General features: G+C 44.7%; 3 protein-coding genes across 3 annotated transcripts; 1 reads left to right on the forward strand and 2 right to left on the reverse strand.

The window, feature by feature from the left end:
* Positions 1 to 106: 106 nt before the first annotated feature.
* On the reverse strand, positions 107 to 1554 carry LOC129594923 (uncharacterized). The gene is made up of 2 exons (XM_055491788.1): positions 1090 to 1554; positions 107 to 633 (listed from the first exon to the last, which is right to left on the reverse strand). The coding sequence occupies exons 1-2, from the start codon at positions 1438 to 1440 to the stop codon at positions 289 to 291; spliced, it is 696 nt and encodes a 231-aa protein (XP_055347763.1). The 5' UTR covers positions 1441 to 1554; the 3' UTR covers positions 107 to 288.
* A 3569-nt stretch (positions 1555 to 5123) lies between these two features.
* Positions 5124 to 9593, reverse strand: LOC129594831 (ATP-dependent RNA helicase DDX55-like). Its single transcript, XM_055491662.1, has 6 exons — positions 9320 to 9593; positions 8372 to 8912; positions 7558 to 7853; positions 6807 to 7083; positions 5910 to 6430; positions 5124 to 5663 (listed from the first exon to the last, which is right to left on the reverse strand). Exons 1-6 carry the CDS (start codon positions 9428 to 9430, stop codon positions 5589 to 5591), a joined length of 1821 nt encoding a protein of 606 aa, XP_055347637.1. The 5' UTR covers positions 9431 to 9593; the 3' UTR covers positions 5124 to 5588.
* Positions 9594 to 9831: 238 nt separating this feature from the next.
* LOC129594835 (BTB/POZ domain-containing protein 6-B-like) lies at positions 9832 to 15073 on the forward strand. Its single transcript, XM_055491677.1, has 2 exons — positions 9832 to 10745; positions 14228 to 15073. The coding sequence occupies exons 1-2, from the start codon at positions 10035 to 10037 to the stop codon at positions 14765 to 14767; spliced, it is 1251 nt and encodes a 416-aa protein (XP_055347652.1). The 5' UTR covers positions 9832 to 10034; the 3' UTR covers positions 14768 to 15073.
* Positions 15074 to 15294: the final 221 nt, after the last annotated feature.

The following is a 15294-nucleotide window of genomic DNA, read 5'->3' on the forward strand; positions in this document are numbered from 1 at the left end:
TATGCATCGCAGTTTCTTTTTTACAGGGGTTAATTTCAATCCTTATTACTTAATTAATCTGAATTAATATCGACCTTACTTATTTAATTTCGATCCAATCTACGGCAGTTACTTGCAGTTAAAAATAATAAAACCAACTGTACTAGACGCACTACAGGCGCAGTTATGACCAATCTGTCAAATCGAAATTATTTTGTCACAATATGGACATTTATTTCAAAGACCAATTAGACGGAGATCATTTATCCAAGAACACAGCCACGCTTAAACAAAGAACAGCGCATAACATCACACCGGCAGACACGGGCACTGCAGTCGTCGCAGTTCCTCTTTCAGGAGGACGATTGCAACGTCTCTGGACCGTAACTGCTCCTGCAGACGCGCGTTCTCCTCCATCAACGCAGCCAATTGCGCCTGTAGTGATTGTGTATTCGTGCAGCATGCTTCTCGTGGCTGCACGGGGATATCAGGAATCTCCGATGTCGCAGCATCTTCTTGGGGAAGGAGGGAGGGAGGACGCTGATCACTCGCCATCTGAACAGGAGGAGGACATTCCGACGGTGCGGCCATGCTCGTTTCGACCGGTGGTTTTCGTTCAGCTGCTTTTCCGCGTTTGGTTGACGCTACGGAGTTCTGAAAAAAGGCATACAGGCTTTACTTCATTACAAACCCATCTTGAAGTCTTCTGAAGAAGACATACAGTCTTTACTTTATAACTAACTCTTTATAAGCGCAATGCATAGAATCGAGGACCAATGCATATACTGTACGCATCGTAGTGTAATGGCAGACACGCTTATTCATCAGTAATTATTCTATCACCATCACCGCGAAAGCCTTCGTAAAAAACGCAGTAAAATTATCAGTGTTTTAGACTTACTTAATTTTTTCAGCCTTCGTAAACCATGTGCACATAATCAGAAGCCAAATAATAGGATATAACGGATAATATCAAAATAGCGATTAAACTAACCAGACCAGTATACAAACTACGGTTTATAAAAAAAATGGAACGAAACACCAGTAATGAATTCAAGCTCCACCTGACCATGAGTGGAAGACACTACTCTCGTACCCTCACGGCCTTACCCGAGCAGATTTGCCAGCGGCTTCTTGCAGGCGCGCATGAATCCTGGTCCGCGACATCGGCCGGTCGGGATGCAGCGAGTTCCATGCCGCGGCGATGGTCCTGATAGAATCGCCCTGATGATGGTCTCGCACAAACTGCAGGAGCTCGGCGTCTTGTTCGGGGGTTGTGCTGGGTTTTTTCCCGCCTGGTTTGCGATCGTTTAGCAGGCCAGTGTGCGGATCAAATCGGGCCAAAACATAGATAATCCAGGATTTGCTCATGTCAAACAGTTTAGCCAGGGCAGATAAGCTGTGGGTCTGTCGGGCTCGATGCACGGCCATCGCCAATGTGGAAGGAATGGTCTTGGGCATGGTGCAGTTGGTATTCAAAAAAATCAAAGCGATTGGATTAACCGTAACATTAGCGTGATGTGATATTGCAACTAGTGCTTGCAAAAGGGTTCTTGCAAAACAGCAAAAGGCAATATAAACTTCAGTAAGTACGAGTTTATTGAGATGTTGAAGTATTCGAGTCGCAAAAATAAGAATCAGCTGTATCTGCAATAGTTGCTTTGGCTGCCACCCGTAAGCGGTATGTCACACTTTCGAATTCCCAAATTTGCTGGCTATTTTTTAACAATAAAACTGATATTCAAATAAATTTTTGCATGACCTCAGGATTCACATTTCCGATAACTTATGTCGCTAAAAAATTACATTACGTCTCTGTTAGTACTTCAAATAATAGGGAAACGAAGGAAAGGAAACAGTGGATCTTTACTTTCGGAATGTGTGTAATACTTTTTTAACGTGCTGACCCTTTTCCAAAAGCCTTTCTGTCATTCAATAAGCTTTATAAAAATTATTTCAATCGTACTTGTGCCTGATCTGACGAACCGCTATTAATTTCATAATTCCTGATTCTTTCAAATCCCTGAGATCGTTTTTACACAAGAAAACATAGCCCATGCTGAAGATCTTAAACATCACTCAGGCAGACACGGACACTGCGCCATTCGCAGCTGTTCTTTCAAAACAACAATCTCCAACTCTCTCGACCGTAAGCGAGCCTGCAAAGATGATACATCCTCCGCCTCCAAGCGAGCGATTTCCGCGTCCTTGGATCGCAGTTGCTCCTGTAAACGAGCGATTTCCCCCTTCAACGTGGCGACTTCGGACTGTGGTGGTTCACTGGCATTTGCATCTGGCTGCACGCAAACCTTGCGAACGCCGTTCTGCATACCGTCATTGTGGTATCCTGCTTCGCGGACGCGGCGGGCAATGGTGCTCCTTCCCACCTCCATCGGCTCAGGATCGTTTTCCAGAATCTCCGCAATCTCGGCGTACGTGCGATCCTGAGTCACGAGACTGATGATCTTGCGATCCTGGGCGGCGGTGGTTTTGCGCTTCGGGGGCTTGGGGGGTTTGGTGTTTTTGGGACTGCCGTCCGGGTGATAATTGTACAGCACATTATGCACCCAGGCCATAGAATGATTAAATTCCATTCCGATGTCGTAATAACGTGTTCCCTGCTTTCTGAGTTGGTGCACGCGTTGCACGATGGCAGGACTGATCCTGACAGCCATTGCGATACCACACAACACTCGGATATTGGTTAATATTTTCAATCACGGTATTAGACTGCGCGGCAGAAATGTGGGATAAAGCTTAGAAATATTGGTAAATTCATCAAGGAATATTTCTTATTTTTAGAATAAATACGTTTTCGTTCATTCAGATTTCCAAAATTCGCAACACTGCAGAAGTGGCTTTTGGCTGCCACCCACACGCGGTAACCTACTGCGCAAGTCTGCTCAGAGTCTCAGACAACGGAAGACTTCAAGAAATCGTCAACTACTCAAGTCGTACGAGTGCACACGTCGTACTGCGTAGTTTTTATTTTTTAATAAGGAAATAATTAATTTCAACTTTTAAGTTTTAACTGAAATTGTTGTTGTGCCACCATAAGAAAATTCTAATTTTAAAAAGTACTTCTTAACAATTTCTTTATCGCAGTCACTATTTTTCACCTTGCACAATTTGAAATCACATGAATTTATATTAGTACATTTCCCACTGATCTAGTCGTCGAATCCCATTTAATTTCACAATTCCCGATACCCTCCAAAGGCCGAGAATGTTTATACAAGCATATGTACACAAGTACACAACCATACCAAACGGCATGAGATTACTCAGGCAAACACGGACACTGCGCCATGCGCAGCTGCTCCTTCAAAACAATAATCTCCAAGTCCCGCGACCGTACTCCCTCCTGCAGACGTTTGATTTCTACGTCCCGCAACTGCAGCTGCCCCTGCAGGCGGGAAACTTCCTCCTTCAACGCAGCGACTTCCGACCGTGCTGACTGCGCATCGGTCTGCGGGGGTACCTTGCCCGTCCGCTTCTCCCTATCCTGCACCACACCGTCCGTTCTGGTACTAGTACGTCTTGCTTCCTGTACGCGCTTGGCAATAGTTCCCTTCCCCACCAGCACCGGCTCGGGCTCATTCTGCAGAATCTCGACAATCTCCGCGTACGTGTGGTCCTGCGCGTTGAGCATGAGGATCTTGCGATCCTGGGCGGCGGTGGTGCGGCGCTTTAGCTGTTTCCGGGGTTTCGTGTTCTTGGATGTGCCGTCGGGGTGGAACTTTTTCATCACGTGATGCACCCAGGCCTTGGTACGGTCGAATTCCAATCCGATTTCGTAGTACGTTTTTCCCTGCATTCGCAGCTCGTGCACGCGTTGCACAATGGACGGACTGATTCTTGTGCTGTGTTCGCTCATTGCGATAAAAGCGCTGGAGTAGTACTTCCTGTTTTCCACTATGATGGTATGAGGTTGCGCGGCGAAATGCAAAATAAACCTGAGCTATATCATTTTATAAAATTTCATAGTTTACGCGATCCTACAAAAACTACGATGGAGAAGGGAAAAATTAGGAAATTCATCACCTAGAAAATAAAATTAATTATGTAGGATCGTCAATATTGTAAAATTTATTATGGCCTTGGCTGCCACCCATCAGCGGTAGCCTATTGCACAAGCCTGTTCAGTATTCCACAATCCACAATTTATTATTGCAAGTTTCTTGATTTTTTTAATTAACAAGACATCGTTGCCGGTGCATGGCAGCTAATTCAGCTGGCAAGCAACAATACTCTGCAACACGGTAACAAATTATCATGAAACGCAGTTCGAAAAAAATATCTTCATCATCCAAACGTGCACCCGTTGTAACAGAAATATTATGGGTGGTCAAAATCTCTGTGTATTCTTTACGCGGCAGTTTGCGCGGCAGTTGGGTAAAAAGCGTGAGTCAACGGCGCGTAAACAAGCAAACGTGCTCATTCGTAAACAAGAATTTTGGGATGGGTTATCAACTTATACTCTTTCATGTAAGCGTTGCGCTTCGATATCGAAGCGCAACCACTACTTACCCAGACTTACACACTTATGTCAGCCAGCAGAACTCTTTGCTTTAAACGTTTTGCAACAACTGTGTACACCGGATTAGTATAATTTTATATGTTATGGACTAATATGTCGCTTGTTTAATTAATTACGGAATTACCAGTATATTATAATAGATCACATATAACACGTCGGGTGTACAGTAAAGCTGTCCCGGCGCTAATTCCAAATTTCCTTGACACCATACCCACACCGTGCCATACCAGCTTTGGAGGCAGCATTCCCAAAAGTGTCGAAACGGTGCAAAGCGACAACGAGTTGCTCTTGCGGACCGGCTTGTGGGTTGTCGGATACGGTATTAAATATGGGGTGACTTTCGATTAAAGATGCAGTTTTCAAAAAAGCATCTCTGGACATTCGCAGTTCCTGGTGCAAACTGTCATCGTCTAAAGCCGGTAAAACGTGTTCCAAAAACCTGCTTTTAGGAAATTTTTGTCGGCTTAAATACCAACGGCTCTGAAGACACACTTTAAATTTCAACATGAGCTCAACATCATCGTCTTCGGATTCAAGCGCAATATCAGAATCGCTATCACTGGTGCTGTATGAATCGCTTTTTAAAAGGCTTGCTCCCATTCATCAGTGATTAAATCTTCGATTTTTAAACTGATAATCCTTTTGTCGCATAGATTAAGAAATTCTTGTCGTTTAGATGGTGGGGCCATTGCAGAAATCACAACAGTTACTGTCACTAGTTTAGTTTATACACGTGTAATTAATTTTTGAACTCCTCGCAGATAAAGAACACCTGCATTATGGCTGGCGCAGCGAAGTCTTGCTTATGCCGGCGCATGATGCAGGCTAGCTCGCGTGGCGCCGCATTTGGCTTTAAACGTAACTGTTTTGTTTCCACTTCGGTGGTCAGTTTCCTTCCTGGCACGTAAACATACTCGTCTTATCATTTGTTGACAGTTTTTGGCTGATTCATCGGGTTGTTTTTACTTGTTCTGGCCTTTACCCGACACGCATCGATTACACAGAAGATTTTGACCACCCATAGTATTGCTGGTATCATTCCGATACGGTGAACACTGATTTTACTGCATCACTCGGATGTTTCATCGGAGTCGTCGCTATCACTGTCCGCGGCAAACTGCTTGTTAAACGCATCCCGCGATATCTGCAAAAAATTCCAACCGTAAGCGCGTTATAAAAAGCAATTAAGATTTAATTAGTCATTCATTATATGCGATTAAATAATATTTACGGCTAAAAAAGATCACATTTACCGTTTCCTGATAGAAAATGTGGTGCAAGAAAAACTCGCTCCGAACTTTAAATAATTCGTAAAAAAATCTGCCGCTGTACGGCAAGACAACCAATACCAGGAAAAGCTAAACATGAATACTTAAATAACTATACTCACCTTTTTCAGACGTTCTTTCTTAATCAGCCTCAAATCCCTGGCCAACTCCTCCAGATCCCCATCATCCGCATCATCCCCCGCGCCCTTCTTTTTGCGCTGAATTTTCTTGACCAATTTCCTCTCTTTAGACGCCAATTTCTTCGCCTTAGCCAAGGAGAACGCTTCGGTTTTCATCTTCCGCATTTTTCCCTCCCGGCCACCATCTCCCCGTTCCTTCTTCTCCTGCCGCTGTTTTTCGCGGTGTTTATCTTTATACGGGATCTTCTCGATGTCCACCGCGCTCTCCGTAAACTGCCCGGTGTCCACCTCGCGTAATTCCGGCATGCGCGGCAGCCGCAGTAATCCGAAGGCGTCGGCCAGACCGCAGAGATCCAGTTCTTTCACCCGGCAGATCACCGAGCATTCGTGCTGGCCGTACGCCCGGATGTAGGAGACGAAGGCGCGGATGGATTTGTCGTGCATGTCACGGTCGGTGGCGGTCAGGCGTTTCAGTTTATCGCTGGACTTGACCGGAGAAGTGTCTGCCGAATTCAGCAACAATTAAACTCAATAATTCCTTTCAATTCCGATGTTAATTTGTTTTTTTCCACTTTAATTCCTTTTTAAACTTTCAAAAGAATTTTTCGTGTACCGTCGGAAATAACTCGCAAATTTTACAATCGAAAAAAATCTTAAGGGTATTCAGAAACTGCACGTAAGCACTTCTGAACGACATGGAAAATTATTCACGCCAAAAAACAATTTTTTTTTAACTGTTAGCAGTTACAAATTACAATTATTTTCATTATTATTTAATATTTATTACAACTGACAGTAACAGAATTATTTTCATTATTACTTATTTCAACTGACATTAACAGATATTTCTTAAGTTCTCAGTGTGTAACCGTACCGTACCAGCACTGGATGGGGAGACAGATTCTGGTAAGGGTAGAAGCGACACCCGCTGATTCCTCTGGACAAACTCCACGTACGGCTCTTCATTGGGCAGGAGATAGAGGAGCGACTGGCCTTCGCGTCCGCCCATGCGCGCCGTTCGTCCGCAGCGGTGCACGTAGACGGCCGCCGATTTCGGCACATCGAACTGGATGACCCAGTCGATGTCCGGCCAGTCGATGCCGCGCGCCACTACGTCCGTACAGACGAGAATACCGGCGGAAACATTGGAAAATTCCTACCAAAACCAGCAATTAAATATGCCAATAAACGGCAGAAATTCACTCGAGTCAAATCTATCATCGCTGGATTACGTCAGATTACAAACAAATGTAAAACCAGTCATTATTCCACACTGTTCAACGTTAACACTAAATTATTTACATGAGCTATTTTATTTACATTATGATTTTTATTTACATTTGCACTGTTTTATTGAAGTTAATTTATCCACCACACAAATTACGTAAAATCACTCACTTGTTATTCAAGGATTATTTGAATGGGGCAGAATTCAAGGAACTGATACAAAACAGGGACAAAAATATTCTTAGGTTTCTTATTTATTCAAGTTTCAACAGCTTGAATGAAATTTTAGTCTTTGATCAACAAAATTTCGCCATTACAAAAAATTAATTTTCACCAAAACTTTGCCAAAATTTTTTTGTAACATTCCCGATTCTTTTGCGATTGCTTAATTGTCCGAAAATACCTGAAAAATCGCTTGACGTTTGTGTTTGAGTTTCCGGTGAAGAGACATGATGGGAAAAGCGGTGACGTTAGCCTTTTTCTTGTGGAAGACATGTTGCAGATACAGCGTAAAGTAATTAACGCAGTCACAGGTGGCGAAGAACAGCAGGTGTTTCTGGCGGCGATGAGCGCGGAGAAACGCCAGGAGGTGGTCGAGTTTGGTCTGCGGCGACTGGATCGTGTAGAAGGAAGTCAGGCCAGTTGGCGTGCGGAGATTCAGCTTCTCTTCCACTTTGATCGCCACCGGATTCCGCATTCCTTGAACCACAAAACAAATTCCCAATGTGGCGCAAACAGCATCTACTTATCATAATGTGTCAAAAACTCGTGAGATTCAGCATTTAATGAAAAAAGAATCAACACCATCAACAACACATCCAATCTGAAGCCGCTTCAGCAATGAAACCATTCAGTGGGAGGGTGCCAACGGCAGCGGATACTCTCAAACCACTACACTACAATCACACGGCAGCTAAGTAGCACATTTCTGGCAGACCTTGACAGCCAGCACTACTCAATACTCATAGCTGAGTCGAACAGGAAAACAAACGAAGAAAAGTTGTTAGGAATATAAAAAATCCGAAAATATTAAGCACTGTCCAAAGAACATCATAGTAAGAACAATATGCAAGCATCATGCGGCCAAGCGAAGCTATTTTTAATTTGGGAACTCATAGACCGGGCCGCTAAAAACACCCCCCGATGTAAAATTAATGGGATAAAAAATAAATCGCAAAAAGCCTGCAATTAAATTTTAAACTGCAAAATAACCGCACCTGCCCGAATGAGCTGTTTCAGCTGCGTGGTCTGCGTCGCACTGAACATCCCGGTCCGGCGCTGTTTGGGCAGCCGCCCCAAGATCTCCCCCACGGCGACTTCAAACCCCATCTCCAGCAGGCGATCAGCCTCATCCAGCACCACCACCTCCACACTCTTCACCGCCTGCCGCACCTCCCACCGCCCCCGCCCCACACCGCCCTCCAGCATGTCCACCATGCGCCCGGGGGTGGCCACCACGACGTTGCCCCCCTGGGCGTCCCAGTCGGCCACGTCCTTGGCGGTGGGACGACCGCCGATCCAGGCGATTCCCCGGAGGGTGGTGTGTTTCAGCAGGCGCTCCAGGACAGCGTGGATCTGCAGGGCTAGTTCGCGAGTGGGACTGAGGATGAGGGCGCCAATGTCGTGGGGACGCCAGGGCTCCGGTCGGCGGAGCAGGATCTCCAGGCAGGGGATGAGGAAGGCCAGGGTCTTCCCGCTCCCGGTTACGGCTTCGACGATCACGTCTTTGTGGTTGAGGAACTGCGGGATGGTGGCCGCCTGCAAATTCACAAGCTGAAGGCGCAATAAAATTACAAAAATTCGAAAAAATAAAAATTTAATTTTTTCCGAATTGTTATTGCAAATTAGGAAGAATTTACTGCAAATTTATAAATTGATTACCGTATTACGAATTAATTTATTTATTAAATTAATTTCAAAATTAACGTTTATTGTGAATATGATGAATTTATTCCGAATTCGAAAAAAAATTTTGGGCATTTTGATATTTCTAAGAATTTTTAGAAAACTGGAAAAAAATAATAATAAAAATCAAAACTGAAAACCGAGAAAAAGCGTGCAAGATCTGTGGCGACGGCTTTTGCGAACAAATAAATTAATAAACAGTTATCTTATATTAGATTAATCTGCGCATGCTAGGAATGCCTAGGATCGATGGTTTTTACTTGAACGGGAGTCAGAGAATGAAATCCGAATTCCGCGACGGCCCGCACGATCTCCGGATGGATTTTCGTGTCGCCAAACAGATTATCGACATCTTCCATGGAATCAGTCATTTTCCAAACCAGTACATCAATAAGGCACAAATATTGTCATCGAATATGGTACTTTGTGATTCAGTGTAAGTGGCAAAAAGCTTCTAACGTCCAAAACAACACAACAGCAGTTACAGCACAAAACTGACAAAAGGGATAAAAACGAAAAATGAAAACTTCACGAACTTCTAACAAGTAAGAGGTTCTTGAGTCTGAACAGTGGACTGGGTTGCGGCTTGCCAAGTTTACGCTCGTCTCGCTATACCACGAGCAAGTGTGGCACCATCGTTTAGCGCAACCCCCCGCAGGCGCCGTCTATCAGCCCATATCAGCTGATTATTAATTGCAGCGAGGCGAGCCGTAATCTACAGGGCGCCGCCGAGTGGATTTGGTGCAGATTATTGTGAAATGTATTTCCTGGTTTCACATTTTTTAGGTTTTGACGTGTAGTTCTCCACTAAATCTCCATTCCTGCGACTTAGATTTTGAATTTTGGCTGCAAGATTCTTAACTCCTTGATCTTCATCTGAACGGGGCTTGCAAATTCGGAGATCCTATCTGCCAAGTTTTGGCCAGTGCTTTTGCTTTTGCATTATTGCCTGTGGTGAGCACGCGTCCTGGAGCCATGTCGCGTACAAAATCTTTCATCAGTTCAGAGCGTCGCGGCACTATATTCCGGATGACTAATCGCTGGAAGAACGCACTGGAGAACGGGGAGCTGACAGATGTGGCATTTTCCGTGGGACGTGATCATGGTCTGGTTAAACTGCTCCGCGCTCACAAACTGCTGCTGAGTTTGAGCAGCGATGTGTTCCATGCGATGTTCAACGGGAATTTCACTGAAAATCAGACCAAGGCCATAGAAATCCCCGACATTTCTCCGGACGCATTCTCCAACCTGCTGGATTTTCTCTATACGGAGACCATGGAGAATCTGACGCCCGAGAATGTCCTGCAGACCCTGTACGCCGCGGAAAAATACGATTTACCTTGGCTGGCCGATCACTGCACCCAGTTTGTCCTGGAGAAGTTGGATTGGGATAATTGCTTGACGTTGTTGGATGGTGCGCTGCATCTGACTCCCGATTGTGACGTTATTGTGGAGGAATGTTTGCGTATCGTAGACTGGGCGGGCATCGGTGTGTTGTATGGTGAGCACTTCTCGACCATCCGTCGCAAAACACTGGAGACAATTGTGCAGCGTGACTCACTGGATGCTGAGGAACATGTTATCTATCTGGCCGTCGACATGTGGGCGTCGGCGGCATGTGGTCGAGCTGGACTGTCCCCGTCCGCGGCTAATCTGCGTCGGGTGCTCGGTTATGCTTTGTTCCAGGTGAAATTACGGTTGATAATATTTTGTTATCAGGATTTTGAATTTTATACGTTAACAGTTACCTAACTCAAGATCAAACTGGCTTTCTTACATTAACAAGGTCTTTGAGGGAAAAATTGATTTTTAATATAATGAAATACTTCTGATTAAGTTATTTTAAGCGAAAAACATCATGGAATAAGAATTGACGAAACACAGTTGACAAATGTGGAAATTAACGGTTTTTATTTCACTTTTTGCGTGCCGAAACGTAATCCGGTAATCGCGCTACGTTTTGCTTTTTAATTGTAGTTTTTTACTTATAATTTTTTAAAAAAACTGTAAAATCATGTTTTTACAGAGACATATAAGTAATAGTTATACGACATCATCATATAAAATATTTTGATTAACAATAAGGATCAGCTTTTTAAAAAAGCTGCTCTGGATCTTTGGTGTTTTTAAAAAAGCTGCTCTGGATCTTTTTCGGGGAGAACGCGTGCTTTTGCTGTTATTTACCGTTGAGTCCATTGCGATGGCTCTCGGTAAACTGGGTATGTCGTTGCCTGCTATTGCGTTCTCACTCGGGTTTGTCAGTTCTCTTTTTGGCTTTGGAAGTTGTTTGTAGGATATTGTTCACCATGAGTTTCAAGTGCGACCTGTGCAATAAGATCCTGAAATCAGCTCACGGTCTTACAGCGCATCGGGATTCAAACGTCTGCAAGAAGGCCCAGGCGCAAGCTCTACGCCAGAGACCTGAAGAACCCCTTAACCAGGCTCATGCTGCAGAGAAACGAAGTCTTCAAGATCGTATAATCGAGTCAAGGAAAGCCCACGCTGTTCTCCGCCATGTGCCTACAGGAGCAAGACGAGCGTGTGCCGAAGTTCTACGTAAAGTAATTACGGACTGCGTGGAAAAGAACGATGAGAATTCGTGGGCAGCCCTGATGCTTTTTGCATTGGACAATTTGCACGCTCCTCCGTCTAATTCTGGCCGCGGTCCCACTTTAGCTGCGTCCGTAAAAGCCAACTTACAGGGTACTACACTGCCTACCAAAGCGAGGAAATCGAGAAAGAAGCGATCCGGGGACGAAGCATTGAGAAAAGCAGTCAACGCCAAGTTACAAGACGGGGATATCAGTGGTGCAGTAAAATTGTTAACTTCAGATGAGTCTGTTGCAGCCATGTCGGGCGAAGTTCTACAATCACTGAAAGACAAACATCCAGCAGCTCCTGCAGACCTGAATTTCCCTTCGCCACCTCCCGCTGGCAACCCCCAAGAATTCACAACGGAGGAAGTACACGCTGCATTGAAATCGTTTCCCGCGGGCTCTGCCGCTGGTCCGGACGGACTGAGAGCTCAGCACTTGAAGGAGCTGGTTAAAGTGCCTGGAGAGTGTGGTGAAATGCTGTTGGCTGCACTTACGAAACTCGTCAACCACATTATTTTTGAATCGATCCCTGAAAGTGTACGAACTGTTCTATTTGGCGCCACGCTTATTCCTTTGAACAAGAAGTCGGGTGGAATACGGCCCATAGCAATCGGTTGTACCATACGACGCCTGTGCGGGAAGGTGATTAGTAAACGCGTTCAGTCCGAGTTAGGTGGGTTCTTTCGGCCAGTTCAGTTGGGATACGGAACACGGGGTGGAGCAGAAGCAGCTGTACATGTTACTCGGAAATTCCTTAGAGCGCACCCAGCCAGCCCCACTGTGATTTTGAAGTTGGATTTCCGCAATGCTTTCAATACTATACGCCGGGATGTAGTTTTAAAGGAAGCGGCGGAAAGGATTCCGCAATATTACCATTTCATTTCACAGAGTTACAAAGAAAGTTCTACGTTGTTCTGTGGCGACACGACGATACTGTCTGCCAACGGTGTTCAGCAAGGAGATCCCCTCGGTCCATTACTGTTTTGCCTGGGCTCTAACAAACTAACTAGAAGCCTCCGCGCAGACCTGAACGTTTGGTACTTGGACGACGGGACGGAAGGAGGTGACCCGGAAGCTTGCCTGTTATGAGCGTATATTAATCTGACCAATGCCGCATTCAGCTCTGCTTGTCTCTCTTGACTGAGAAATCAGCCAAATAAAAGACTGACGGAATCCTAGCCGGCGCATCAGTACTCAATAGTATATGTCTCAGGTCAGCGCCTTGCTACAAATACTCAGAGAAGCTAAGAGAGTTTGACGCTGTGATTAAGTCAAGGCTGAAGAAATTACAAATGTCAAAATGGATGATGCTACGTACGCGCAAGCTTCTCTGCCGGTCAAATCAGAGGGCTTAGCTTACCGAAAGCGGAAGAAATTTCAACACCAGCATACCTTTCTTCACTTTATGCCACTGACGAGCTAGTTAATAGCATTGTGCCCGATGACTGCCCTGATGACCGACTTGACGTAGAACATCAGTGGGAAGAATTAACAAGAAAATCCGCCCCGGCGATAGGGATCGAAGCAATCAACGCTTGTGGTCAGACATGTTGACTATCAGGAAACTGGAAGCCTTGAGGAGAACGCCGACGTTATCGCATCTGCTCGCTTGTTGGCTGTCTCCACTAAGGATGCCAGTGCCTGGTTGTTGGCTTTGCCTGTTGCTAGCCTTGGCACGCTTTTAGACGATACTGGACTACGAGTCGCAGTCGCTTTACGTATGGGAGCTCCGATTTGTAAGCAGCACAAGTGTCGATGCGGTGAAACAGTTGACGCCCAAGGTTTGCATGGTTTGTCATGTTTAAAAAAGTCAGGAGATTCAGGCGTCACGCAAGCCTGAACAGCCTTATTCAGCGCAGCTTGGATCGGCAAAGTCCCGACTATTTTGGAGCCTCCTGGACTGTGCAGGTCAAATGGGAAGCGCCCAGACGGTTTGTCTCTTTTCCCTTGGAAGAACGGTCTTCCTTTGATTTGGGATGTGACGGTGTGACACATTTGCTATATCGTACATCGCCGGCTCATCAGAAACAGCGGGTTCGGCAGCAGAAGACGCGGAAGAACGAAAGAGGCGCAATTACGAGGAATTGACTGATCGTTATTTTTCCAACCGGTGTCCTTGGAGACTATGGGAAGTTGCGGCGCCAGTACCCGTCAGTTCATAAATGAAGTTGGCCGACGCATAAAGATCAAACAGGAGAAGTGCGCGCTACCGATTTTTGTGGCAGCGTATTAGTGTTGAAATTCAGCGTGGAAATGCCGCTTCTGTCCTCGGAACTGTTGGTTGTTCAAAGAGCTTGAAGAGTTGTTTTACTTGTTCTAGCTATTCGATATTTGAGTTTAAGTGTAAATGGCATTTGCTTGTACAAGTTTAAAATAAAGAAAAGTAATAGTTATGTTGTTAAACTGTAACTTTATATTTTAAAAAATTTATATACAAAAAATAGTTATCGAAAACTCGTAAAATAATTTCTGCTTTAGGTTGATTTTATTTATTTCATTTCAAATGAAATTTATTTTTGTATCCGCTTGGAAAATGGCTGAAAGTCTGAAACGTTTGAACTTCCACCCTAGGTGCGGTTCCCTTGCATGACGGATGCCCAGTTGGCGGAGGGACCGGTCCAGAGCGGTCTCCTGGGAGCGGAGGAACTGCGTGACATCTACCTGTACAAACACTTGGCTAAGACGGATTCCACGCCCACCGCCAACCAGCCGATCCTGCCCTTTCGCACCACTCCGCGGCGCTATGTACATCATAAGATCGGATGTATGCGGTTTGACGGTGCCGAAAAGGTCTTTGTCCGGATGGCCAACGGTTACTGGTGTGCCGGAACTGTCGAAGGAGAGAATTATGTGTATACGGATTATACGTTTTGCACCGAGAAAGGAATTAATTTGTTACAGCCGCTGCAGGCCGTTCGGGCCAAGGATATTCTGCGATACGGCTTACCGATTTATGCGCGCATTGATGGTGTTTACGTGCCGGCTACTTACGGTGCTCTGCGCGCTGGTCAACACATTGTCAGCTGTGCCGGAAAAGAATACCGTCTGGACTTTCTGGATCTCCGCATTACTAACACCGTCGTCCAGGAGTGCAAAGCGGTCAAAAAGTGAAAACACCGGTGTAATTTCACAGAAAATCATGGCGGTTTTTCTCGTATGCAATCTTCCCTGCGGTTTGTGGTGGTTCTTAATTTTCTTAATCGTTGATATTCAAGTTGCACAAAAACCCGTTCTTTCAGTTTGTGATAAGAGGCTGTACTGCCAAAGTTTTTATAGAAGTATTTATTGCCTTTCCGGTTTCTGGTGTGATATTTTATCAGAATTTTAAACAGTTTTAAACGTGATAATTTTAGTGCTTTTCCGGCTCTGTCAGTGTGAATGCGGTAGTTTACGGTCATTATGATAATAAAGTTTTGAGCCGTGGTCGGTGATACAAATTTGATACCGGGAAAATAATCGATTTTTAAATTATGGCGCTTAATATCCGATAATATATCTCTTAATATCTATATATATAGCGAATATCTATATTAATATTAATATCTATTAATATTAAATATATCTATTAATATCTATTTATTAGCGAATATCTATTAATATCTATATATATAGATATTAAGATATATATATATATCTTA

The sequence above is a fragment of the Paramacrobiotus metropolitanus genome, unplaced genomic scaffold, assembly GCF_019649055.1.
Source record: "Paramacrobiotus metropolitanus isolate TYO unplaced genomic scaffold, Prichtersi_v1.0 Parri_scaffold0000072, whole genome shotgun sequence".
NCBI lineage: Eukaryota > Metazoa > Tardigrada > Eutardigrada > Parachela > Macrobiotidae > Paramacrobiotus > Paramacrobiotus metropolitanus.